The sequence below is a fragment of the Aspergillus undulatus genome (assembly GCF_047715775.1).
Source record: "Aspergillus undulatus strain CBS 261.88 unplaced genomic scaffold BDV17scaffold_32, whole genome shotgun sequence".
NCBI classification, from domain to species: Eukaryota; Fungi; Ascomycota; class Eurotiomycetes; order Eurotiales; family Aspergillaceae; genus Aspergillus; species Aspergillus undulatus.
Window position 1 is genome coordinate 98,596 of NW_027396636.1, and position 27,081 is coordinate 125,676.

Below are 27,081 nucleotides of genomic sequence, written 5' to 3' on the forward strand. Positions count from 1 at the left end.
TCTTACTGAGTAGCTTCCTTCCCCGAAGCCAACAGAATCACCAGCGACACTTTCTTCATCCTCAGAATCTCTGATACAGAGGAAAGTTACTATTACACTACACTGTACCTTGTGCGTTAGCGTGGATATCTGATGCAAGAACCTGAGGAGGGACTGATACAAGCGCAGCAAGTCTCCTTTATTGACAACAAACATCCCGCATTTCCAACTACCTGTCTCGCTGTCACCATACTCGGCGCTCCGGGCCGACACTCTGCAATTCCATCTCTGTTACGTTGTGGAATACTCACCCAGTCCCGTACTCGGTATCTACTATCGGCACCTCTCCGATGCCACCGAGTCATCGGTGCCCACTGCCCACAAACCCACCAGGCTGCCTTTGGATCCCAGGTCTTTAAGATGACAACCGCATCGGCGCGGGACACGGCCGTCCAGTACTCGGCAGTACTTCGGAAGGTGGTGGTAATCATTGCTTTCTGCGCCAAGCAGAAGTATAGCATAGGCCATTCTCCAAATAATGCCTTGGCAACTGGCAGCCACCGACGCACAGGGCGCCGTGACACCACTCTACCAAACCGCGAAACAAAGACTGACCACTTTTATGGCCGTTGCCTGGTAGAGACGGGGTCAAGCCACAAGTGCGTCTAGCGCTGGAATTGTGCGGAAGAAAATGCTGAAGCTGCAAGGTGCTTACGGGCTAGAGTGATAGTATACGCCAGCCGCCATGCAGACCAGTCATACCTTCACCGTGCACGGGCTTGGGACGGGACAAGCCATGTCTTCCACCGGGAGGATGAGCTTTAATCCTGCAGGATCAAGCAAAGTATGCCATACCATTGAGACATCGGATGAAGTACCGCAGTCGACCATAGTCACACTCCGAGCGTATCTCGTAATGACACAGCGGAGGCTGATGGGATTTGGGATCCATAGCAGCAGCAGGCCAGGAGCTGATATTGGTCGACGAATTCAACAATCGTTGTTTCTGCATGCAGAGTTAGCGACTGGTTGCGGCTGCTCGGCTCCTACCATTGGGCGGCTAAACGGCCTGTGTGGACTCTTCCCCGCCAAAACGGTTATTCCCATATCCGGCCAGAGCCCTCCATTCCAGAGCACACCAAGTATGCGAGTGATTCTCGATAGAGTCCCTCTAAAGGACGGCCACTGTCCTCCATTTCTAGCACATTAATAATAGGCAACAAATGTGCTGATTACGCCTAAGCGCAGCATCCCTGTCGCGACAATCCGGGCTCGGAAGGGCAATGTCGGGGTATTGCCGAGGGGAACCCTCACTAATGCACTCCACACCCCACATTACCGAGTATACTGGGGTCGCCTCGTGCCAACTTCAACCATGCCTTGGCCCAGTCAGGCCACATTCTCGCCGATCAATGTCACCGAGGAGTCAAAGAACTCCATCCTGGCTGAACGTCGGCTAAACTTTTGCCAGCGAACTGCTCAGCTTGGTAGTCCTAACCACAGGCTTCCCCAACCCGCGAGATAGCGTTCGTTCTCATTCGTCTTATCCTCCGCTTTCCTTCCGCCTCCATACCCCACATGGGGATGCGATTAGGTTTTTGGGGGGGAGCTGCTTGGTAATGGAACTGTGTATGGGGGTACTCACCTGAACAGCTACCATGGTATGACCTCAATCCGTGGAGGACTGGTACACGGAAGCGAGAAATGCGTGCCGACATAGCACTGTAGCATCGGCTTCCCAGGATGGGTTCTAGCTGCCGAAATAAACTATAAATACCTGACCGATCACTGTCAAAAGGATTGCTTTTTCTCAACAGCCTCCAGGCTTCGACAACAGTGCAGCTGGGAATATGACAATAATGGCTAGCACATCTCAACTTCTCCTTTGGGGCCTGTTGGCTGCCACTGGTGCCAACGGTCAGAACTTTGGCGGAGGTGCACGAGACGAAGATGCCTTCAGCTGGGTCCAGCCTAAGAACACAACCATTCTCGGACAATATGGACACTCTCCCGCTGTCTATCCCTCACGTAAGTTCCTTTGCCAATGTCTGACTTGTCTCAGAACTAACATGTTTGACAGCCAATGCAACTGGTTCAGGTGGCTGGGAGGAAGCTCTCGAGCTTGCCAAAGACTTCGTCGCTGAGTTGACACTCGAAGAGAAGGCCGACATGGTAACAGGACAAGCTGGTCCTTGTGTGGGTAACATCGTGGCCATCCCCCGTCTCAACTTCAGCGGTCTCTGTTTGCAGGACGGTCCGCTGGCGATTCGCGTAACAAACTATGCAAGCGTCTTCGCTGCGGGTGTCACCGCGGCTTCTTCCTGGGATAGGGAGATTTTGTACGCTCGCGGTTATGCCATGGGTGAGGAGTTCAAGGCCAAGGGTGCTCACGTTGCCCTTTCCCCCGTTGCTGGTCCTTTGGGACGTTCCGCCTACTCGGGCCGAAACTGGGAAGGTTTCGCTGCAGACCCCTACCTCACTGGTGTCGCGATGGAGGAGACCATTCAAGGTCACCAGGATGCCGGTGTTCAGGCTTGCGCAAAGCACTATATCGCCAACGAGCAGGAGACTCAGCGCAACCCCACCTTCCTGTCAGACGGGTACCTTGGTGAGGTTGATCAGGAAGCTCTCTCTTCCAACCTTGATGACCGAACCATGCACGAGCTCTACCTGTGGCCCTTTGCCAACGCAGTCCGCGCCAAGGCGGCCAGCTTCATGTGCTCGTACCAGCGTATCAACGGTTCCTATGGATGTGCCAACTCCAAGACCCTCAACGGACTGCTGAAGGAGGAGCTCGGCTTCCAGGGTTATGTCATGTCCGACTGGGGTGCCACTCACAGTGGTGTTGCTGGTATTGAGGCCGGTCAAGACATGGATATGCCCGGTGGTCTCGGTTCATACGGACAGACCTTCAACACCGGCTCTTTCTTTGGTGGCAACGTGACTCGCGCGGTGAACAACGGCACCCTCGATGTGACTCGCGTCGATGACATGATTGTTCGTATCATGACCCCCTACTTCTGGCTCAAGCAGGACCAGGACTTCCCCACCGTTGACCCATCTTCTGCCGACTTCAACACCTTCTCTCCCCGGGAAACCTGGTCTCGCGTGTACAACCTCACTGGTGAGCGCGATCGTGACGTTCGTGGCGACCACGCCCAGCTCATCCGCCGACAGGCGGCCGAATCGACCATTCTGCTCAAGAACAAGAACCATGCCCTCCCCTTGAAGGCACCCAAGACCATCGCCGTGTTCGGTAACGATGCGGGTGAGCAGACTAACGGCCCTGTCAATGATGCAACTTTCGAGTATGGAACTCTTGCTGCCGGTGGCGGTTCGGGAACCGGTCGCTTCACATACCTTGTCTCTCCTCTGTCCGCCATTCAGAGCCGTGCCGAGAAGGACAAGACCAAGCTCGTCCAGTACTGGCTAAACAACACCCAAATTGCGACTTCCAACGTTCAGGCCGACCTCCTTTGGGTCCCCACTCCTCCGGCCGCCTGTCTTGTTTTCGTCAAGACCTGGGCCAAGGAGGGCGCTGACCGCGAGCACCTGAGCCTAGACTACAACGGCACTGAAGTCGTTGAGTCTGTTGCAGCCTTCTGCAACAATACCATTGTCGTCACCCACTCCTCCGGCATCAACGAACTTCCCTTCGCCAATCACCCCAACGTCACTGCCATCCTCGCCGCCCACTTCCCCGGCCAGGAATCCGGTAACTCTATTGTCGACGTCCTATACGGCGACGTCAACCCCTCCGGCCACCTTCCCTACACCATCGCCCGCAACGGCAGCGACTACAACGCGCCTCCCACCACCGACATCACCACTGACGGCATCGACGACTGGCAGTCGTGGTTTGACGAGAAGCTCGAGATCGACTACCGCTACTTCGACGCCCACAACATCCCCGTCCAGTACGAGTTCGGCTTCGGTCTCTCATACACCACCTTCAACCTCTCTGGCATCTCTGCCAACCCCGTCGTCGACGAAATCACCTCCGAGCCCAGCACCGACTCGCCCATCCAGCCAGGCGGTAACCCTGCCCTTTGGGAAACCCTCTACAACGTCACCGTCTCGGTCGCCAACACTGGCGATGTCGAGGGCTCTGCCGTTCCTCAGCTCTATGTCACGTTCCCTGAGAGCACGCCCGCCGGAACCCCACCCAAGCAGCTCCGTGGCTTCGACAAGGTTCCTCTGGCGCCTGGCGAGTCCAAGAAGGTCACCTTCGAGCTGATGCGACGTGACCTGAGCTACTGGGACATTGTGTCGCAGCAGTGGCTCATTCCTGAGGGCGAGTTCGTTATCCGCGTCGGCTGGAGCAGCAGGGACCTCAAGGAGACGACCAGGATCACTCCTGTGGAAAGCCAATAGACTTCGACTCCCAAGCCATGTAAATAAATGATTGATGAAGATATGTCAATTTCATTGTTAGTATCAGTTGCATGAATAATAATATCTCTATTATTATCCCTGAACTTTTTTTTTCTTTTGTTTCGCCGGAGATATCTTAAGTAAGCTACTAGTCTTAAATCCGCTAGCCCGAGGCAGATAAGCCTGGCTGACAGTGACGCAAACCACCTTGGAAGCTTAGCCTTCATCTGCGCATCGCTTATGTTACAATATGGATATCCTATCACATCGAACCGACACTCGCAATAGTGGATCAGGGTGGGGGAATCGGTACCTTTGTGCTTGCTGATGAGTGATTGATGCGTGAGGGGTCCTCGGTTATGTACCCGTCGATAGATGCCGCGGAGGGGTGGATGATGCATCGTAGACTAATCAGTATAAATGAGATACCCCGCCTCGACTTCTCTATTATACGAACACTATGCCAAGAACATCTGAACTACCTCGTATAATTGAAAATATTCATCATGCCCAGGGTACTTTTGACTGGAGGTAGTGGCTTTATTGCCGCCCATACGCTTGACCAGCTGTTGGAGCGCGGGTGAGCACCTTATTACCACAATTCTAATTATATCCCTAAGTTTTATTTGATCTGGCGCGATGCGAAGGTCGTTCGTTATTAGTTCCATGATGCTGACTGGCTTCACTACTGTGCAGATTCGACGTCGTCACGACGGTTCGATCAGAAGAGAAGGGAGACAAGATCCTAGCTGCGCACCCCAACACGCCAAAGGAGAAGCTCTCATATGTGATCGTCAAGGATATTGCGCAGGATGGTGCTTTTGATGAGGTTAGTTGATCTTTCCCCTCCCACTGCCACTGCGCTCGTCCGATCAGGTCCGTATGTAGTGTGCTAACTACATTCTAGGCCGTCAAATCGAACCCTCCATTCGACTATGTCCTCCACACGGCGTCGCCATTCCACTTCAATGTTCAAGATCCCGTGAAGGACTTCTTGGATCCGGCCATCAAGGGAACAACGGGGATCTTGAAAGCCATCAAGGCTAATGCGCCCAATGTCAAGAGGGTGGTGATTACCTCGTCCTTCGCGGCAATCGTGAACGGGAAGAAGCATGCGAAGGTCTACAGCGAGGAGAACTGGAACCCTGTGACTTGGGCGGAGGGTTTGAACTCTGCTAATACCTACCGAGCGAGCAAAGTGAGTGACGAAGCGAAGCACCACATCCCTTTGGTATAAGCCGAGACTAACAGCGTAATTGCCAGACCTTCGCCGAAAAAGCAGCCTGGGACTTCATCGAGAACGAAAACCCCAACTTCGACATCGCAACAATCAACCCACCACTCGTCCTCGGCCCCGTCGTGCACTACCTCACCTCCCTCGACGCAATCAACACCTCCAACGCACGAATCAGCAACCTCGTGCGAGGCCAAAACAAGGAGAGTCTCCCGCCGACAGGCGTGTTCCTGTGGGTGGATGTCCGCGATGTAGCGCTGGCTCATATTCGCGCCATTGAGGTTCCTGACGCCGGTGCGAAGCGGTACTTTGTCACTGCGGGCTACTACACAAACAAGGATATTCTTGACATCATTCGTGATGCGTACCCTGAGCTGGGCGACAGACTGCCGCCGAAGGATTCGCCGAGTGATTTGCCTAAGGATGTTTATGGGTTTGATAACTCGCGATCGGTTCAGCTTTTGGGAATTAAGTATCGGTCGATGAAGGAGTCGGTTGTTGACACGGTTAAGACGCTGTTGGAGAATGGGGCTTAGGGGGGGTCATGGTCGGACAATAGATATTAAACCAGAAAATAAATTAGACAACAGATCGTTTGGAAGTATTTGGCATTTTTCTAGTTTTCCAAGAGGACTCTAGTGCAGTTGTGGCCTTCAGTAGTATCGGGGCCGGGTAGAACTGCGCTGGTTGTCTGACTAGTCAGCCGTAGATTTCCATCGCAACTCCGAAACCAACTTTTCTTCCGCGTGTCGAGCAAGAGATCGGAGCGACAGACCTCGGGCAACATGGCCGCAGCCAGATTATCACCAACAGCAAATCTGCTGCGGAAGTCTCGCCTATTTGCACTTCCGCAGGCTCTTGATCCCTTCGAAAATCCCACTACTCGAATGCACGCCGATTCCGATAGCGCAACCCTCCCTCATCCCATCCGAGCGTCCGTCGTCACACCGGCTTCGTCATTATCAAGGGGGGATTGGGGTCTGAAGAGACCGCTTCCTGCCAAATCAACTTCGCTCAAGTCATCCAGGCCTGTTGTGCGAATCAATGAGCTAGACACCTTTGAGCATGTCACCGATTTCGATTCGGCGGCGGACCACACGGTGACCCTTGAGAAATTCCAGGAACTGCATATGCCAATTTCGCTTCCTGCGAAGGTCAATTATTCTTCGAGCATAATTCCGCCACACCAGAGTCCTTTCGAGAAGAATTTCGACAACATCGCCCTCGGCCACACTGGCAACGACCCTGATGCGAAGCAATTCAGACACACCGGACCCTGGCTTGGTGGTCTCACGGAGGCGGAGTTTGTGTCTTACCTGAAGAAAGTGCAAAAGGATAAGCCGGAACTCATGCAAAAACTCCGAGGGCGCTTCTTTGAGAAACGGGCTGCCGAGAAGAGGAAGCAGGCCCAGGACAATGGTGAGGATCTGGACAACCTGCCTTCTGTCACGGAGCAGGAATTTCAGACCTACCTGAAGGCATTACGCGCCGACCCATTCTCACTTGGACCCGTGGTGTTTGAGCTGTTGGATCTTCCCTCTGCACCAATGGTGCCGAACGACCGGATCAGCAAGAGTTACTACCAATCACCACCTACTAAGATGCCTGCTATTGAATATGCGGCCCTTGGACCCCCTACGACGCATCCTTCAGCTGGTCTTTCCTACACGCGCACGCATACTGCCCTCTACAACCACCCGAAGTTCGGCCCCTTAACCCACCGGCGCCCTGTCGAGGCGCGCATTCTCCGCCCTAGGGGCAGATTCAACGGCAAGGTAGGCAAGGCCATTGCCGGCGTCGGCGGTATTGCAATTGAGGATGTACACGCGATGAGCTTTGCCGACCCAAGAGCGCCCGCGGGCATGAACCAATTCGACGGAAGCATTACTGGCGGTGCCAAGTACCATGTCTCGCCTGTCCGAGCCTCCATCAACACGACCGGACGAATTAGTCTCTCATCTTACCGTGCCAGCGACGCCTCCAAAGCGGCATTTGGTATTCAAGAGAAGGAACCCACTACTTTCAGAAAACTTAGTTATGACGTGATGCGCAGTAGCCAACGATCGGTCCCTCGACTAGACAGAGCTCGCCCATTCCCGCCGCCAGCTGGTGACGTGGGGCAGCCGAGGGAGAGCCGAGAGCAAGTTGCTCGGAGTCTTATGAACTCTTTCAGATCTTCTCGATAAGCGGCTCGCCATCAGATGTTTTGTATTTTAGTGCGAGGATTTTGTTCCAGTCTCTTGATTCTGTACGATTAGCTTGAGGGTTTCAATTAAAGCCGAAACATTTTGTTATTCTAGACGTTTGCGATGAATATTAGACCCTCGTACGAAGTACATATTGTGGCTTACGTCAAATGATAATTAACGTTATTCTCTGTCCAATTTATCATCAATCAGCCTTTGAATCAATTATCGGCCTCATCCTTCCAACGCGAAGCGGGAATATCCTAGTCCCAGAAAGGTAAAGTGTCTTGACTCAGCAATCGCAGGATAGAATCACGTGGGCGGTAACTTAGGGCAAGGGCATCAATCACCACCAACCCATACCCGACAAGCCGACACAATTTCAAATTCCAGCTCGCAAACCGTCAATCAACCAGCCAGCCAACAACCGCCAAAATGGGTCGCGTCAGGACTAAGGTGAGTTACTGAACGAAACTAAGCCAACAGAATGATATTTGCGATTCAGAATTCTAACCGGCTGTTTTTTCTGCGTCAATTTAGACCGTCAAGCGCTCCGCAAAGGTCGTCATTGAGCGTTACTACCCCAAGCTCACTCTCGACTTCGAGACCAACAAGCGTGTCTGCGATGAGATCGCTATCATCCCCTCCAAGCGTCTTCGCAACAAGGTTAGTTTAGTGCAGCTGGATTCGATTTGAAGTGTGGTAGGAAATATGGAATAAGGGCTAATTTGGGTTTTAGATCGCTGGTTACACCACCCACCTCATGAAGCGTATCCAGCGTGGCCCTGTCCGCGGTATCTCCTTCAAGCTCCAGGAGGAGGAGCGTGAGCGCAAGGATCAGTACGTCCCTGAGGTCTCCGCTCTCGATGTCTCCCAGTCCGAGACCGGCCAGCTCGACGTCGACACCGACACCAAGGATCTCCTCAAGAGCCTCGGCGTAAGTCACACCCCATGAAACCCTCAGATCAAGCCACATCGTTGCTAATTATGCCGGTATAGTTCGACAACCTCAAGGTCAACGTCGTTGCTGTCCAGCAGCAGCAGCCCGAGCGCCCTCGCCGCTTCCGCGCTTAGAGGACGATCGACGACGACGAAAAAAATTAATAATGATCTTGTGCGGCTGATCTGGTCTGTCCGACCGTGTTTTTATTATCCATTATATCCCCTGGCTGGCGTGCATGTTCGGTCACTGTTTTAGGAACAGCATATGAGAAATGAAACATGGTTGCTGCTGAGAAAGGTGTCGCTGATTCCGAAAGGATGACGCTTGATTGCCAAGATTTCTCCCTCTCTTTGAGGTCTTCTGCGGAAGCGGAAGATGCGTAGTGCTACCTTTGGGCTTTTTGGCTGGCATGCCTGGGTCTCGAGAACTGGGCGGGCTTTGCTACCGGTCCTACGGAGTATTGGACTAGAGAAAGATTATGTCTTTTGAGACCCAAAGATCATTGAGGAGGTATGTATGCTGTGTCTGAATAATATTTGGGTATCCGCCTGTAGAACGCCTCATGAAGTAGAACAAGGAGGTCAAAACCTAGTCTAGAGTAGTATCATCACGACTCATGCGGCATATATCCTTCGATAGAGCCGCCCTTTTCGTCGCCGGGTCGCATTTCTGGCGAAGTGATTCGACTGCCAAAGGCCAGGTTCTCCTTGATCTGCACATCGACCCTCCCACTCTGAAGAGCCGGGTTCTGGTCGCCACGCTCCATAGCGAGTTCTCTCGCTCGATCATTGTCGCTGACCGACAACTTGGAGATATCATCCGCAATTGCACTCGGTTCAGGCGTAGTGTCCATATGCAAATTGTCCAACTGGCCAAGGACTTCCTTGACGGATGCCGGATTTCTTATTGTGCTCTTTCCCTTCGCCGTCCGGGCCTCTTCCAATAGTTCCAGCTGCTTCCCTCGCAGGTCGTCTCCGCGTCTTTCCCACACAGGTTCGGCCGCTAGTTGAACTCGAATGTACATCGCTCTCTCGGCGCACTCGTCCGAGCACCACATCTCGTATTTCTCTCGCGGGACAATGTTCATGTCTCGTCCACGGCCTCCAGGTCCGCTTCCTTTAGCGCCCCATGTTATCCGAAACGTACCCCTCGCGTTTTCCTTGCGGTGCTCGCGGGGACAAAGGCCATAACCACATAGCCCCTCGATATTCCTTTCTTGGATGAGATTATCGTAGTCGCTTGGCTGGAACGGAAGTAGAGAAGATTTGAATTTATGTGCGTCTTCGGCGGATGGCGCGGCTGGATCGGCGGACGGTGAGGACGGGATGGTGAGGAGTTCGAGGATGCGATCGAGTATCAGGTCTTGAGCGTCTTTTTGTGCTTGGATGCGATGAGCATGGTGTAGGGCTATCGCGAGATGACGAGGATCTGTCTCTGGCTTGGATGGCTTCTGCTTGGGTTTTAGTGGCGAGCGACGGGCGCTGCTGGGTCTTGATTTGGGCGGGCTGGTGTTATTTGATTGCCGGGCAGACGCAGCGTGGATCGACGGGAGGGACGTCCTCAATGTAGGATTATTTGAAGACATGTTTGAGTTTGTTGTGAACAGTGTTGTTTCACGACGGGGTTGAATTAAATTTGGGTGGAGGTTGGGACAGGGCACGAAGAAAGAATGATCGGGTCGGTAGGCGAAACCCCAGATTCAAGCTGCTGGAAGCTCACTATGTATCTACTCCATGACGACGAGGCACGCTATGAAACAAACACCCCGACTCTCCGACACTCGATTATTTGCAACCAGCGTGTTACACCACGTCCTCCCTCTCGGACAATCGTGGCAGTGTGCTTGTCTCCTCATTTCTGCCTGCTCTCACTCCGTCATTATTAGCCGCCGATCGTGCCGTTGGTGGAGCAGAACAGGCGGTACTCTTTCCCTCTGCCTCTCGCTCACTCACTCCAACCCTCCTGCCACTCCTTGTCCCATCGTTAATTATCGTCGCTGTTTCTACTACCCTCCCTTGGCGTCTGCCCTGAACCCGATCGTGTGGCACCAGCTACTCACCCTGGGATTTCTGTAAGTAAAGCCATGCCTTTCTTTTGTCGGTGGTGCTCTCCCTATCACATTCCCACCTCTCACATCCGCACACCAACCCCACGACGCAGCCATACCTACCCGACATACGTCAACCCCCGTCTGACATACTATTCCTCTTATCTCTTTGATCGTCCACGAACCTCCTCTCTTGCATATGCCTCCTTTCATTCAATCTGCCATGCAATCTCCAACCGGCTAAAGCTCACGCTGCTTTTGTTTTCAAGTTACGTTGTTTAAGCCACCCTCCACTTTAGCTCCATCGCGGTCCGCACCTCCCCTGTACCAACTTCCTCGGTGTGAGGGCCGGCTTCCCCAATGTCTAGCCCGCCGTTCACGGTCAAGGCGCTTTTCGAGTATGCGTCTGACCACGAAGACGATCTTAATTTCGCCATCGGCCAGATCATAACAGTGACTGCTGTGGAGGACGATGAATGGTACTTTGGCGAGTACTCCGACGAGTCGGGGAGCAAGGTAGAGGGTATTTTCCCGAAGAACTTCGTGGAGAAATATGAGCCCCCTGCTCCCCCGCGGCCGACGCGTCCAAGCAAGCCAAAGAAAGAGCCGGAAGCTCCTGCACCGCCGCCGCCCGAACCTGCTACGATTGAGTCGCCTGCAGACACTCGCGCGCCTGAGCCCGAGGAAGAGGAGCCAGCTCCTCCTGCACCAGAGACGAGGGTTGTGCCCCCGCCTCCTCAGTCGCCTTCTGCTGCTGCCCAACAGTTGCCGATTCTTGAATCTGCACCCCCTAAACCAGCTGCTGCACCCGCGCCCGCGCCCGCGGTCGTTGCTGCCCCTGCTCCTGCAGTCCAGAGTCCTTCGGAAGAGCCCAGCGAGCCTCCTGCACCAAAGATTGCATCGAAGCCACCGCCTCGTGCTGTGGCAGAGAAGCCGACTGGTTCCTCATTCAGAGATCGCATTGCCGCTTTCAATAAACCTGCCGCACCGCCAATTGCGCCATTCAAGCCGAGTGGCTACTCCTCCCAGTCCTTCATCAAGAAACCATTCGTTGCGCCGCCCCCTAGCAAAAACGCCTATGTTCCGCCACCCCGGGAAGCGCCCCCAGTTGCTTACAGACGGGAAGAGGACCCCGAGATCAGAGATCGACCGGCACCTGAACCTCCTGTTTCCGAGAGTCGACCCGCGCCGACTGAAGGTAGCGAGGAAGGCGCTGAAGATCAGCCCAAGCCGACAAGTCTGAAGGAACGTATCGCACTTCTACAGAAGCAGCAGATGGAGCAAGCTGCTCGTCATGCTGAAGCTGCACAAAAGAAGGAGAAGCCTAAGCGCCCTGCGAAGAAGCACTCAGAAACACAGGAAGAGGGTACTCTAACAGCGGAGCAGGCATCCGAAGATGTCGAGTCTCCAGATTCTGGCCGGGATCACAGTGTCGAAACATTGAAGGGTACAGGCGCTCCTACCGTGCAATCTCCGGTGCAACATCCAACCATGCAAGACCTGACGAGCGATACGAACGATGCAGATGATTCGGCTGCCGCAGATACCGAAGATGCCGATGAGACCTCTACCGGAAGGGAAGACTTAGAGGATCGTTCCCGCCCCCCAGCTCGACGTGAACCTCCATTTCAAAAGCCAGCAGAGGAGCACGAGGGCAAGGAGGTCTCAAAAGAGGATGACAAGTTTGCCTCGGAGGAAGAAGGGGAGGAAGAAGGAGAAGAAGACATCGACCCGGAGGTGAAACGTAAGATGGAACTACGAGAAAGAATGGCCAAGATGAGTGGTGGAATGGGCATGATGGGCTTCTTTGGTCCTCCTGGCGGAATGGCTCACCCTGGAGGTGCCTCCCGAAAGCCTAAACCCCCGGCTGAGCCTGTAGGCGAGACCGGTGAATCGGAACCCGCCGCAGCTCCCAGTGCACCCCCGGTTCCTGTTATGGCTCTTCCCGGTATCAATGCTGTACGGTCGCCGCTGGCTTCTCCAACCACTGAAAAAGAAGAGGAGCCTCGATCTATTGTTTCTGCTGAACACCATGCCCCGGCTGGAGCTGCCCCTGGAGACGAATCCGAGGAGGACCTACCTCGTCGTTCTGTTGATAAGCCGTTTGCCTCTCCCCACGGTATGCTTTTCTTTCATTATCCCCTTCGGCCGAGTCTGGCTAACCATTTTGCTTCGCAGAGCGCCCTGTGCCTCCTCCACTACCACCGATGGACACGCGCCCTCTCACATCTTCTAGTACACAAGACCTACCACAGTCTCCTCCTCCAGTGCCAGGTGGTGAGTATCCTAGGCCTGCTCTTCTCAGTTTTCGTCACTAAGAGTACGACCAGGTCGTCCTGTTCCCCCTCCTCCCCCAGTGAGAAGCCCTACATCCGGCGGGGAAGACTCCGATGATGAGCTTTCCGTGCACGCCAAGCTCGCTGCGGCCACAAGCCAGCCCTCGGAGCCAGCACCTCCACTGCCGGATCATCTTGACTCTCGTCGCTCGTCAACCTACGAGGTCGCTTCCCCCAAATCACCAACCCTCCCTTCAGAGAAGAGATCCAGTCGACCTCCTCCCGTGCCAACGAATCCTCCAGTTCCGGCCCAGTCTCGACCTCCTCCGCCGCCACCTCCTGAGGCTATTCGACGTAGGTCTACCGCCGACAGTCGGAACAGTATTTCACAGCCTCGGCAGGCCGGGGAGGATGTCGAAGGTGAGGTAACAGAGTATGATGGTGACTATGACACCGACATTGCGTCTGGTGTCAAACACAAGGACGCCTTGAAAGCACATGGACGGGACTCCAGTGTCGACGAAGGCACTGCAACCGATGACCAATCCCTTCAATCTCCTCGCGAGACTCGTCCTCCACCGTTACCTCCTACTCTTCCCAGAGGAGCTCCGCCACCTCCACCCTCTCAACCACCAAAGAGCGCTGGTAGTGGCAGAGCTTCCATAGATGCTCCCAGGGCTCCCCCTCCACCCCCACCTCAGAGCGAACCATCCTACGGTGCTGATGATGAATATGATCCCTACCGTTACACCGCGCCACAACATGGATTGCCTGTTCCAAAGGCGACTTCCGTGCCAACGGGACGGCCAGATATACCTCCTCCCCCTCCACCACCTGTTGAACAAGATGAGTCGGACGACTTGTACGAGGCATCTCCTGTACAGGCAGCTCCAGAAGTTTCGGCACCTCCACCTCCTCCTAGCCAACCTCCAGCAGCAATTCCACCCCCAACACCCAGGAGTAACCGTGCGTCTCTGGACATCCCCAGAGCGCAGCCTTCTGTACGACGGTCTATGGATGTAAGCCGCCCGTCTATCGACCAAGGCTTTATCGCCATGGAGCTTGACCTGGCCGAGGGTACTTTATGGTGGGCTCAGCCCAACACGCCACCTCCTGCTCTTCAAAACCGCCCGGACATTCTTCTTGAGTTTGAAGAGTCCAGTTCCTCAAAACGAGGCGGTAAGACTACGGTGACCAAGGACGTGTACGCTTTGTTCCGCGACTACTCTCAGACCGTGATAACTGTGAACTTCGACGCTCGCAATCCTGCCGATGCGGTGTTGGAGCAACGCCATGAGCAGCCGCCTCTACCACCGCGTCAGGATCAACTGGAGAATGCACATGTCCAAGTGGGCACGCGCATCACAGAGGGTGTCAATGCTATTCAAAACACAATAGTGGCCGATGGTACTCCGTTCGGACTTGTCAAACATATACTGGACCCCTTGTCGGATGCCCTTCGCCCTGTCGGCAACCGTGCATACGGTGCCTTGGTCTACTCCAACATGGCCAACGCCTCCGTGCAGCAGAACGACGAGATTCGCGCTGGTGATATTGTGAGCTTCCGCAATGCCCGCTTCCAGGGCCACCGCGGAACAATGCACCAGAAGTACAGCGCCGAGGTTGGCAAACCCGACCACGTTGGCATTGTCGTTGACTGGGACGGAACCAAGAAGAAGATTCGTGCCTGGGAGCAGGGTCGCGAGAGCAGGAAAGTCAAGATGGAAAGCTTCAAGCTCAATGACCTCCGCAGCGGCGAGTGCAAGGTCTGGAGAGTGATGCCCCGCAGCTGGGTCGGATGGGACAACTAAGGAGATGAACTGAACACCTAATAATGCTTGATGATCTTGACGTAGGATGATGAGCCCTCTCTTTATTGAACCCACAACGAGCTCTTGTTTCTTAATTTCTTACCTCTCCCCAACCCCAATCCTTGCTACGATACGACCCGACCCATCCCGACCCGAGCACTCCCCGGCCGAAGGATAGATGATTCGTTTCTGGTACATCTTATTGCCGCATGCACATGGTACATGGACTAATACTGTATGACTTGCTCGCGCCTTACCTAGGTGCAGGTTCTGTTCAAGTCCCCTTGTTATCCTGTTGTTTCAACGTCCGCTTCGATCATGTTCTCGAATATAGCATTTGTTCCATGTACCTATTGACCCGTGTCGTTATTCCTACTAGTACTTACCATGTAGCCTTGCTCAGTAATATATTTTTCGTTCGTTGATATCTCGAGGCTTGAGTTATTAATGCTGTGTTATGGCTTTTCCCGTCGCGGTTTGGAGCGTTGCGCTTCGTGGGGTAGGACAATATATACTTGCTTTCAAGCGGATAAGACCTTAACACTTATTTCCATGGGATACATTGCTACCGTTAGCGGTATATGGTATTGACTTTTTTTGGGTATAATCGGACCCTCACACTCGAACGGGTCGAACGGCCCCTAGTGCAGATCTTGGTGGTAGTAGCAAATACTCAAGAGAACTTTGAGGACTGAAGTGGGAGAAGGTTTTATTTGAACAGCGGTTGGGCATGGGTGAGTCGACCCTAAGTCATAGGGAAGCTCCGTTTGAAAGGCGCCCTCGTGCGCCGTGTGCCGAAAGGGAAGCCGGTTAATATTCCGGCACCTGGATGTGGATTCTCCACGGTAACATTTGAATATATAGTCCTGATCCAGGCACTAACTGTACATGAGCCGACTCCACAATACCAGAACACATGAAATCTTTGCTAATTGAAAGGTTCAAAAAGAAGCTCGAACGTTGGATAAAGTCGACTAGAAACCGTGAAGTTGATATGACTATACTCAGCCAGTCAATGTGTGGCGAATCCAGGGGGAGAATTCGAAATGCCTGGTGCCCAGAACAATTGGAAAAGAGGCTGTGAGGTGCGGAAGTACGAGTGTCTTCCATATTCGTCATGACATCGGTTGTCGGCGTGAGTCTTGTGGTTTTGCTTGTGGTTGGTGGGAATAACACTAGGTATATATATGTCTGTATATATATAATGGCAATAGGTGCGAGAACTTGAGGCCGAAGTCAAGTGGATCCCGGCAATCTTGGATAAGCAGGGGTCAGCTCTAAAGCAAGTACGGGATTGGTGATGGAAACCGAGATGGAGATGTCAAATGGATGTATGAGGATATATAGCACAGTTTGCCAAAGTTCCGTATTCCGGCAGTACATCCAGCAGGCCCCCCACTCTTCTGCTTTTCGATGAAAAGAGAAATCATTCCAAAGGCCTGTGGGTGCTCAGGCAGTGACGGGGAACAGTCGGAGGATCGTTGTAGTTTGCTCCAAAGAGTATTCGTGTTGGCTTTAGTTGCCATACCAAACAGGACATAAAGTGTATCCAGCAGACCCTACTATTCTGCTTTTCGATGAAAGAAGAAATCATTGCAGGAATCTGTGGCTGTCAGAGTACCGGCAGCGGTATGCCCAAAAAATGGATTTTCTTCTTTTCGATATAAGAAAAAATCATTGCAGTGGCCGAGGCCCTAATGTTGGACCTTGAAACAGCCCGAGAAATACATTCTCTGGGGCTTGCCCAGTGCACAATGCCAGGAAGGCATGATTGTTAGCGACTCCAACGTTACCGTAGCAGGATAAACCCACCAGTTATCATGGCAAAGCGCGACCTTGCAGCCCCCTGCAGAGAAGGACAGTGCCATTCTGAAATAGTGTGTTTAGTTGGGATGGCGGATTGCGCTGGCGGACAGGCAACATAGGAGGAGTCTGACTCACGCTGGGCAGCAATGAACCTCCGCTATTCGGGGTCCGCTGACCTCTATCTATCGTCGGCTTATTAGCAATGTCTCGGTAGAATCGGATCTTGCTATTCTCACCGAGGGGCGGCGTTGCCCAAGGAGTGGATGCAGTGGTAGATTCTTCATGCCCTGTATGATGGCGGGCTGACTGGAGAGATCATATTGGCCGTCGAAATAATCTGTCGGAGGGGCGGGGTGGTGTTGATTATAGTAGAGAGGAGAAAAACAGAAGAGGAAGAGGTGGTGCTGTAACACATGGATTGGGCTGGGAGGAAAGAACCGTATACTTATGCTGGTAAGGCACTCAGGCATCGTTAGTTGGCCCGTGCACACCACGAGCGGACCTCAACTCCAGACCTCCCAGGTGACCTTCTGACACCCAAACCGCCGCTCCTTTCCCTCCGTCAGACTCATCAACCCCCGACCCTCTCCGCTCATGCTCCCGTTGTCTTCTTGAATGCCCCCGAGGCTGCTGTCAAATGTCTGTTCCCTCTAGGGTGCGGTATCAACAATGGCGCAAGCGGGTCCGATCACGGACGTCACCCAGAGGCTCTTCGTCGAGCTGAAGTCTAAGAACGAGGACACACGGGCCCGAGCTGCTTACGAGCTATATGACAATGTCCTTGCCATCTCAAGAGGTAATACGGACTCCGCGGAGCTTTTACCGATAACCATGACCGAGAGCTGACTTCCGCTCGATCTTAGACTGGTCGCCGGAGCGATTCATCGAATTCTATAATGCCGTCAGTCAACGCATCGCCCAACTTGTCGTCACCGGCAGCGATGCTAACGAGAGGATCGGCGGTCTCCTAGCCCTCGACCGACTCATCGATTTTGAGGGTGTGGATAATGCTCAAAAAACAACCAGATTCGCCAGCTATTTGCGAAGCGCACTTCGCAGCAGCGATACAACAGTCCTCATCTACGCTGCGCGAGCACTTGGTCGGCTTGCGAAGCCCGGCGGTGCTCTGACTGCGGAGCTGGTCGAAAGTGAAATACAGTCGGCGCTGGAATGGCTTCAATCCGAACGACAAGAACCCCGGCGCTTCGCTGCCGTCCTGGTCATCCGAGAGCTCGCCAAAGGGTCCCCTACGCTACTTTATGGGTTCGTGCCTCAAATTTTCGAACTCATCTGGGTTGCCCTCAGAGACCCCAAGGTTCTTATTCGGGAGTGTGCTTCCGAAGCGGTTAGCGAATGCTTCGAAATCATCGCCGCGAGAGATATACAGGTTCGGCAGCTGTGGTTTGCAAGAATCTACGAGGAAGCGCTCTCAGGTTTGAAGTCGAATAATGTGGACTGGATACATGGGTCACTCTTGGTTCTAAAAGAACTACTTCTGAAGGGTGCCATGTTCATGAACGAGCACTACCGCAACGCCTGCGAAATCGTCCTTCGTCTCAAGGACCACCGAGACTTCAAGATTAGGACGCAAGTCGTTCTCACGATTCCCATTCTCGCCTCCTATGCCCCCGTTGACTTCACCGAAACATATCTTCACAGATTCATGGTATACCTTCAAGCCCAGCTCAAGCGAGACAAGGAGCGGAACGCTGCTTTCATTGCTGTCGGGAAGATCGCAAATGCTGTCGGCGTCGCAATCGCACAATATCTTGATGGTATCGTTGTTCATATTCGTGAAAGCCTTGCAGTGAAAGCGTAAGTATAGCTTCCTGGAGGCACAAGTGCACAAGCTAACTATTAGAAGGCGGAATCGAGCTGGTGTCAATGAAGCACCTATGTTCGAATGTATCAGTATGCTATCATTAGCCGTGGGACAAGCACTCAGCAAACACATAGAACCACTCTTCGACTCCATTTTTGCTTGTGGATTGAGCGAGTCTTTGACCCAAGCTCTTGTTGACATGGCTCATTACATACCGCCAATCAAGCCCACAATACAAAGCAAGTTGCTGGACATGCTCAGCCTGATCCTGGACGGGACACCCTTTCGGCCTCTGGGTTGCCCCGAAAGCCGGCTGCCACCTTTACCATCTTTCGCCAAAGATTTTACCCCGCAGGAGCTACATAATGATACTGAGATCGCATTAGCGCTACATACATTGGGTAGCTTCGACTTCTCCGGTCATATTCTGAATGAGTTTGTCCGTGATGTCGCTATCCACTACGTCGAGAATGACAACCCCGAGATTCGGAAGGCCGCCGCCCTTACTTGCTGTCAGCTATTCGTGCATGATCCCATCATCAACCAAACCAGTAGCCACTCGATACAGGTTGTGAGCGAAGTCATCGACAAGCTTTTGACTGTCGGCGTTGGCGATCCAGACCCGGACATTCGACGTACCGTTTTGTGGTCTCTCGACCGCAAGTTCGACCGGCACCTTGCGCGGCCAGAAAACATTCGATGTCTGTTCTTGGCCGTGAATGACGAGGTGTTCTCTGTCCGGGAGGCAGCCATTTGTATCATCGGACGTGTCTCCAGTGTCAACCCTGCCTACGTATTTCCACCTCTGCGAAAGCTGCTGGTGAATCTGCTCACCGGGCTTGGGTTCGCGACTACCGCTCGCCAAAAGGAAGAAAGTGCGCAGCTTATCAGCCTTTTTGTTTCAAATGCGACGAAACTCATACGGTCATACGTCGATCCTATGGTCACTACTTTGCTGCCGAAGGCTACTGATGCTAATCATGGTGTCGCTTCCACTACGCTGAAAGCAGTTGGAGAGCTTGCAAGTGTTGGAGGAAGTGATATGAAGGCGTACCTACCCAAGCTCATGCCCATTATCCTAGACGCGTTGCAGGACCTTTCATCACATGCCAAGAGAGAAGCAGCCCTACGAACATTGGGTCAGATAGCCAGCAACTCCGGCTACGTTATTGACCCTTACATGGAGCATCCCCATCTTCTGGCCGTACTCATAGGGATCATTAAGACGGAGCAAACAGGATCACTCCGTAAGGAGACGATTAAGGTTCTGGGTATTCTTGGTGCATTGGACCCCTACAAGTACCAGCAGATAAGCGAGACTGCGCCGGATGTTCACCATATCAACGAGGTTCAGACAGTGTCGGACGTCAGTCTCATCATGCAAGGCCTTGCGCCGTCCAACGAAGAGTATTACCCGACTGTTGTCATCCACACTCTTCTGCAAAACATACTCCGAGAGAACTCCCTTGCACAATACCATTCCGCCGTCATCGATGCGATCGTGACTATTTTCAAGACCCTCGGCCTGAAGTGTGTCCCATTCCTTGGCCAGATTATTCCTGGCTTTATTTCTGTCATCCGAAATTCGCCTTCAAGCCGGCTCGAGTCATACTTCAACCAAATGGCGATTCTTGTCAATATCGTGAGGCAGCACATTAGGGCCTTCCTACCAGAGATAATCGAAGTCATTCGCGAGTTCTGGGATGCCTCATACCAAGTCCAGGCGACAATACTGTCACTTGTAGAGGCAGTAGCCAAGTCTCTGGAAGGCGAATTCAAGAAGTACCTCGCCAGTCTTATTCCCCCAATGCTGGATACCCTTGAGAATGACACTACCCCACGCCGACAACCCTCAGAAAGAATTTTGCACAGCTTTTTGATATTCGGACCCAGCGGGGAAGAATACATGCATCTGATCGTCCCGTCTATTGTGCGCCTGTTCGACAGAGCACAGAACCCACCAAGTATCAGAAAGTCGGCAATTGACAGCTTGACCAAGCTCTCTCGACAAGTCAATGTTTCCGACTTTGCATCTTTGATCGTCCACTCGCTGTCTCGTGTCGTTGCCGGCAACGACCGCTTGTTGAGACAAGCTGCAATGGATTGTATCTGCTCTCTGATCTTCCAACTTGGCCAAGACTTCAATCATTACATCAACCTGCTCAATAAGGTCCTGAAACATCATCAGGTCAACCATGTCAATTACCAGATCCTTGTGACCAAGCTCCAGAAAGGAGATCCACTTCCCCAGGATCTCAACCCTGATGAGAGCTATGCACCCTTGGCCGACGATGCTAACTATGCTGAGATCGGCCAGAAGAAGATGGTAGTCAATCAGCAACATTTAAAGAATGCCTGGGATGCATCACAAAAGTCAACGCGGGAGGATTGGCAGGAATGGATACGTCGTTTCAGCGTGGAGCTTCTGAAGGAGTCACCCTCGCCGGCCTTGCGTGCGTGCGCCAGCCTGGCAGGTATATATCAGCCTCTTGCAAGAGACCTATTCAACGCAGCGTTTGTCTCTTGCTGGACTGAATTGTATGATCAGTATCAGGAAGAGCTGGTGCGGTCAATCGAGAAGGCTCTTACATCGCCGAATATACCACCGGAGATTCTCCAGATCCTTCTCAACCTTGCCGAGTTCATGGAACACGATGATAAGGCATTGCCGATTGACATCCGTACCCTTGGCAAGTATGCCGCGAAATGCCACGCCTTTGCCAAGGCTCTCCACTACAAAGAGTTGGAATTTGAACAAGACCAGAATTCGGGAGCTGTAGAAGCTTTGATTACTATCAACAACCAGCTTCAACAATCTGATGCCGCTATTGGTATTCTCCGAAAGGCTCAGGCGTATCGGGATGTTGAACTTAAAGAAACTTGGTTCGAGAAGCTTCAGCGCTGGGAGGAAGCTCTTGCAGCTTATAAACGTCGCGAAAAGATTGACCCCGACTCTTTCGGCATTACAATGGGCAAAATGCGTTGTCTGCACGCTCTTGGAGAGTGGAAAGTGCTTTCAGATCTGGCGCAGGAGAAATGGAACCAGGCTTCTCTGGAGCATCGAAAATCTATTGCTCCGCTAGCTGCAGCGGCTGCATGGGGCCGGGGCCAGTGGGAGCTGATGGATTCGTACCTGGGAGTCATGAAGGAACAATCTCCGGACCGCTCGTTCTTCGGTGCTATTCTGGCAATTCACCGTAATCAGTTTGATGAAGCGGTGATGTATATTGAAAAGGCGCGCAATGGCCTTGACACAGAACTTTCGGCACTTCTGGGAGAATCATATAACCGTGCATACAACGTGATTGTCCGCGTGCAGATGCTTGCTGAACTCGAGGAGATTATCACATACAAGCAGAATGTGGGCGATCCAGAGAGGCAAGAAGCCATGCGTCAGACCTGGAACAGGCGACTTCTCGGCTGCCAACAAAATGTCGAGGTGTGGCAACGAAATCTCAAGGTCAGGGCACTGGTCACCAAGCCGCGAGAGAACCTGGACATGTGGATCAAGTTTGCCAACCTCTGCCGCAAGTCGAACCGGATGGGTCTGGCCGAACGGTCACTTTCATCGTTGGAGACCGTTCTTTCTGATGGCAATGGTGGCACGCGAACGATATCTCCTCCCGAGGTCACATATGCTCGCTTGAAATTCAGCTGGGCGACTGGCCGTACACGTGAGGCCCTCCAGATGCTTAGAGAATTCACCGGGAATCTTACCGAAGACTTTACACGCTTTAATGCACTTGTGGCTTCTCAGGCAGACCATAACGGCATGAACGGTGTCAATGGCATCGCCGAAGGAAACCATACCGATATCATGGGTCTGAGGGAGCGCGTTGGTGACGTGAACAAGTTCCGAAAGCTCCTCGCCAAGAGTTACCTCAGACTCGGGGAGTGGCAAACAGCGTTGCAACGAGGGGATTGGCGGCCAGAGCATGTTCGTGAAGTCCTCAACGCATACTCAGCGGCTACTAGATACAACCGCGATTCCTACAAAGCCTGGCACTCTTGGGCCTTGGCGAACTTTGAGGTGGTCACAACAATCGCTAGCCAGGCAAGCAAGGACGGTGGAAATTTGGCATTGGTTCCAGGGCACATTGTAACAGAGCATGTTATTCCCGCACTTCGTGGCTTCCTGAGATCCATTGCTCTGTCATCGACGTCCTCTTTGCAAGACACCTTGCGGCTACTGACCTTGTGGTTTAATCACGGTGGCGATCAGGAAGTCAATTCGGTTGTTACAGAGGGCTTTACCGCTGTAAATATCGACACATGGCTTGCCGTTACACCTCAACTTATCGCTCGTATCAACCAACCCAACTTCAGGGTTCGCAGCGCCGTCCATCGTCTGCTGGCCGAAGTTGGCAAGGCGCATCCTCAAGCCCTCGTGTATCCGCTGACGGTAGCAATGAAGTCCAACGTTGCTCGACGGTCACAGTCTGCGAGCAACATCATGGAAAACATGCGAACACACAGTGCCAACCTTGTCGAGCAAGCCGACCTTGTCAGTCACGAACTGATCAGAGTTGCTGTTTTGTGGCACGAGCTCTGGCACGAGGGACTAGAAGAAGCCTCACGACTGTACTTTGGCGACCACAACGTGGATGGAATGTTCTCGACACTTGCACCGCTTCATGAAATGCTTGATAAGGGTGCCGAGACGCTACGTGAGGTATCTTTTGCCCAGGCATTTGGACGCGATCTGGCGGAGGCGAAGCATTTCTGCATGCTCTTTCGAGAGACCGAAGAAATCGGCGACCTAAACCAGGCGTGGGATCTGTACTACAATGTCTTCCGCAAGATCAGCCGACAGCTACCGCAGTTGTCGACCCTGGATTTGAAATATGTCTCGCCGAAGCTGAAGGATTGCACGGACCTTGACCTGGCTGTTCCTGGTACCTACCAGAGTGGCAGGCCTGTTATTCGCATCATCAGTTTCGATCCTATCCTCCATGTTCTCCAGACTAAGAAGAGACCGCGAAGGATGACACTGAAGGGCAGTGACGGAAGCTCCTACATGTACGCATTGAAGGGCCACGAAGATATCAGACAAGACGAGCGAGTCATGCAATTGTTTGGCTTGGTCAATACTCTTCTTGACAACGACAGTGAAAGCTTCAAGCGACATTTGACGGTCCAGCGCTTCCCAGCCATTCCACTGTCTCAGAACTCCGGTATCATCGGATGGGTCACCAACAGCGACACACTGCACGCTTTGATCAAGGAGTACCGAGAAACCCGCCGCATCCTCCTCAACATCGAGCACAGGATCATGCTGCAAATGGCACCAGATTACGACAACCTTACGCTCATGCAAAAGGTTGAAGTTTTCGGTTACGCTATGGACAATACAACTGGAAAGGATCTCTATCGTGTTTTGTGGTTGAAGAGTAAGAGCTCTGAGGCATGGCTCGAGCGACGAACCAACTACACTCGGTCTCTTGGTGTCATGTCGATGGTCGGCTACATTCTCGGTCTTGGTGACCGTCATCCGTCGAACCTTCTTCTAGATCGGGTCACCGGAAAGGTTGTTCATATCGACTTCGGCGACTGCTTCGAGGTTGCGATGCATCGGGAGAAGTATCCTGAGCGCGTGCCCTTCCGTCTCACCCGTATGTTGACGTTTGCGATGGAAGTCAGCAATATTGAAGGAAGCTACCGAATCACTTGTGAGGCCGTGATGCGAGTGATCCGCGAGAACAAGGACTCACTGATGGCCGTCCTTGAGGCTGTAAGTCACTTCTATCGACGCATTTTACTACAAAGCTAATAGTTCTAGTTCATTCACGATCCTCTCATTAACTGGCGTCTTGGAATCCGCGAATCCCCCGACCGAATGCCATTCAACGGGGAGCGACGTCAATCGATAGTTTCGAACAGCAACCTTGAACATGGTGTACAACCAAGTGCCTTCTCTCGGCACCGCCGGCCTTCAATTCTCGAAGGTGGCATTCTCGATGCTCAAGAAGGCATTCCGAACGAGGCACGCGAGGCACAGAACGCGAGGGCCCTGCAAGTGCTTGCCCGAGTGCGGGAGAAGCTGACCGGCCGGGACTTCAAGCCGACCGACGAGCTCAACATCAGCGACCAGGTGGACAAGCTCCTTGCGCAGGCAACCAGTGTCGAGAACATTTGTCAACACTGGATTGGATGGTGTAGTTTCTGGTGATTGTTTTGTTCCCTTGTGGATATTTTGTATTCAGGTCTTTTCACATCTTGATGGCGATGATGGTTTTGCATGGGATGAGTTTTATGAATTCAGCTGTAGCATAATGTTCTTTTCCTATGCCTCCTGCTTCTGCTTCTCTCTGCTTCTAGGAGGACCGGGTGGTTATGACTGTTTATCTGCTCTAGACATGACATTCAGCTCTACGAAGTATATAATAGCATTTCTTTGACCTTGTCAACCCATTGTATAGGAATCTGCAACATATATAAACCATTAAGTTTCAACATTGAAAGAAAATCAAGCTAAACCCCGCAATCTGATCGATCGTGGGTTCACCCTTTGTCGTTTGCTACGTCACAAGATTTGCTGTCAATTGAGCCGAGGTCACGGGCTGGATTCACCAATTCCTCATCGGCACCTTGTCCTTTCATTCTCTCTCTTGCTCCTGACTGCATACTGCGGCCTCTCCGCGCTTCTTCATCATCTTGCGTCTCATGACAGAAAAATCATGGCGCCCCCTCCGTCAGTCGATGCTGGGCCGAACCCGGTTCTTCGCAACTCCCTGCGCGTCTCCCTGAGCGCCAAAGAATACAAGGCTCTCCACGACTACATCCAACGCTCTCCCTACCTCCAGAGCAAGCTCCCTTCTCCTGCACGGTTCGAAGCCATCACTCGCTCGAAAAACAAATACAATGAAGCTGCCGTGCGGTCGTCGCTGCGTGTGTTTCTCGCGACGGGGGGCCTCATGAAGCTCGTGGACTTTATTGTCGGTCGCATACAGAAGAACACAGCTCAGTATGATACTCTGCCTTATTCTGATAAAGACTTCTGCTAATCCATGCTATACAGAATGAAGCCAAGAACAACACTCCTCAACTCCCCAAACTTCCGCCTCTCCCTCTCCCTCTCCCTAATGGTCATCCTCCACCGACTCCTCCACCGGTTCTTCGTCCTCCTCCGCGCGAACCTCCGCACGGACGAAGCGACCCCCTTCCGCGAGCGCAACCCGCGCATCTCGAAGGCGCTGACGTCGCGATATGCGCCCGCCGTCGGGGCCAGTTTAGCGGGTCTGGCGCTGGGCATCGCCACGCAGAGCCAGCTGCGCATGACGGTTGCAATTTATGCGGCGACGCGCGGGTTGGAAGCCACATACAATATTATAGATGAGAAGGGGTGGCTTGCGAACAAGCCTTGGTGGTTTGGTAGTTGGTTGCTTATGCCGGCGTCATTGGCGCAGCTGTTTCATGCGTTTGTGTTTGATCGGGAGGCTACGCCTAAGGTTTGTTACTCTGGATTGTGATCTTTGATGGGTATGGAATGTACTAATTGACTGGGTAGTGGTTTGGAAATGCGATTCTGAAGTACTCGCCAAGTTATATTCACGAGCGGCCGGATACGTTACCAAGCCAGTTTCCTTGGCCGGAGAAGGGGGAGATCGTGGATTCGATCGCCGCGATTGCGAACCTTCGCTGGCCGTAAGTCTGCTCTTTATAACTCTAGAGGCGACAACGACTAACAGTTCAGGGCATTTGTCTCTCCTATACTCCGCCCCGACAGTCCCAATGTCCTACCCGCTGGACTAAAGTCTATCTCACCCATCACCGGCCCAGCCCACCCCTCAATCCCTAACCTCTCCTGTGCCCTTCTTCATCCCAGTAGTCCCAGCTGCGGCACAGCATTCGTACACCAGATCCTCCTCTCTGTATCCGCGCTAGCACGCCTCTTCACAATGGTAACACTCGCGCGCTCAGCCCTCCACCTAAAGGCGTGGCTAACCTCACCCCTCTCAACAATAAACTCCCTCTCTCAAACCATCCTCACCCAAACGTTCGTCCTTTCCGCATCCCTAAGCACAGCCTGGGGCTCCCTCTGCGCATGGAACAACGTCCTCCCCCGCTCCGTCCTCCCAACCCAGCGCTTCTACCTAAGCGGCTTCCTAGCGGGTCTCCCGTTCGCATTCCTAGGCAATAACAGCCGCAGCATTTTTCTTTATTTTTTCCGACTCGCTGTCGATTCGGCGTGGAAGGCCGGTGTTAAGCGGGGACTGTGGAAGGGTCGGAAAGCCGACGAAGTCGCATTGTTTGTTGCCGCATGGGCGGTCCTGGGTGCTGTGGCGGAGGGGAAACCGAGGGCTGTTCAGGGCCCCGCGGCGAGGAAACTGCTTGCTTGGATGAGGGGCGAGGGGTTCGTGGACCCGGTGACGGTTGTGAGGGAGAAGAGAAGGAGAAAGTGATTACATCTACTTTGAATATTATCATGTGGTCTACGAGTACGCAGTAATTATCAGCAAATGCAATGAAGTACATACGAGAATCTTGACAAGGGAATATTCCCCGCAATCTCTCTCCGCGGGGCAGGGCCTCGGAGCGGAATCCATTTCTCCCTTTGGCCTGGAAGATAGTTTCCGGGGTCTCCAGTCTCCATTCCCCACCAG

The 27,081-nt window shown here is 53.0% G+C and overlaps 8 protein-coding genes across 8 annotated transcripts; 7 read left to right on the plus strand and 1 right to left on the minus strand.

Annotated features, from left to right (window-relative positions):
• The first annotated feature begins 612 nt into the window (after nt 1–612).
• On the plus strand, nt 613–1,509 carry BDV17DRAFT_120734 (uncharacterized protein). Its single transcript, XM_073754007.1, has one exon. The coding sequence runs from the start codon at nt 725–727 to the stop codon at nt 1,187–1,189; it is 465 nt and encodes a 154-aa protein (XP_073614451.1). The 5' UTR covers nt 613–724; the 3' UTR covers nt 1,190–1,509.
• A 329-nt stretch (nt 1,510–1,838) lies between these two features.
• BDV17DRAFT_292356 (beta-glucosidase) lies at nt 1,839–4,353 on the plus strand (the record flags this gene model as incomplete). The annotated part of the gene is made up of 2 exons (XM_073762346.1): nt 1,839–2,007; nt 2,060–4,353. 2 exons carry the CDS (start codon nt 1,839–1,841, stop codon nt 4,351–4,353), a joined length of 2,463 nt encoding a protein of 820 aa, XP_073614452.1.
• Nucleotides 4,354–4,859: 506 nt separating this feature from the next.
• Nucleotides 4,860–8,469, plus strand: BDV17DRAFT_282494 (mitochondrial 37S ribosomal protein bS1m; the record flags this gene model as incomplete). The annotated part of the gene is made up of 6 exons (XM_073760212.1): nt 4,860–4,933; nt 5,050–5,182; nt 5,261–5,551; nt 5,617–6,104; nt 6,387–7,701; nt 8,314–8,469. 6 exons carry the CDS (start codon nt 4,860–4,862, stop codon nt 8,467–8,469), a joined length of 2,457 nt encoding a protein of 818 aa, XP_073614453.1.
• Nucleotides 8,470–8,554: 85 nt separating this feature from the next.
• BDV17DRAFT_120758 (uncharacterized protein) lies at nt 8,555–9,147 on the plus strand. The gene is made up of 2 exons (XM_073754008.1): nt 8,555–8,710; nt 8,773–9,147. Exons 1-2 carry the CDS (start codon nt 8,640–8,642, stop codon nt 8,969–8,971), a joined length of 270 nt encoding a protein of 89 aa, XP_073614454.1. The 5' UTR covers nt 8,555–8,639; the 3' UTR covers nt 8,972–9,147.
• On the minus strand, nt 9,037–10,712 carry BDV17DRAFT_120770 (Rtr1/RPAP2 family protein phosphatase). Its single transcript, XM_073754009.1, has one exon. It carries the CDS (start codon nt 10,299–10,301, stop codon nt 9,324–9,326), a length of 978 nt encoding a protein of 325 aa, XP_073614455.1. The 5' UTR covers nt 10,302–10,712; the 3' UTR covers nt 9,037–9,323.
• A 411-nt stretch (nt 10,713–11,123) lies between these two features.
• Nucleotides 11,124–14,850, plus strand: BDV17DRAFT_292361 (SH3 domain protein; the record flags this gene model as incomplete). Its single annotated transcript, XM_073762347.1, has 3 exons — nt 11,124–12,882; nt 12,942–13,040; nt 13,094–14,850. 3 exons carry the CDS (start codon nt 11,124–11,126, stop codon nt 14,848–14,850), a joined length of 3,615 nt encoding a protein of 1,204 aa, XP_073614456.1.
• Nucleotides 14,851–17,206: 2,356 nt separating this feature from the next.
• Nucleotides 17,207–25,049, plus strand: tor (putative TOR pathway phosphatidylinositol 3-kinase TorA). Its single transcript, XM_073754010.1, has 4 exons — nt 17,207–17,452; nt 17,520–18,471; nt 18,521–24,209; nt 24,258–25,049. The coding sequence occupies exons 1-4, from the start codon at nt 17,326–17,328 to the stop codon at nt 24,645–24,647; spliced, it is 7,158 nt and encodes a 2,385-aa protein (XP_073614457.1). The 5' UTR covers nt 17,207–17,325; the 3' UTR covers nt 24,648–25,049.
• A 29-nt stretch (nt 25,050–25,078) lies between these two features.
• On the plus strand, nt 25,079–26,932 carry BDV17DRAFT_266110 (uncharacterized protein). Its single transcript, XM_073758230.1, has 4 exons — nt 25,079–25,442; nt 25,497–25,926; nt 25,986–26,122; nt 26,172–26,932. The coding sequence occupies exons 1-4, from the start codon at nt 25,156–25,158 to the stop codon at nt 26,878–26,880; spliced, it is 1,563 nt and encodes a 520-aa protein (XP_073614458.1). The 5' UTR covers nt 25,079–25,155; the 3' UTR covers nt 26,881–26,932.
• Nucleotides 26,933–27,081: the final 149 nt, after the last annotated feature.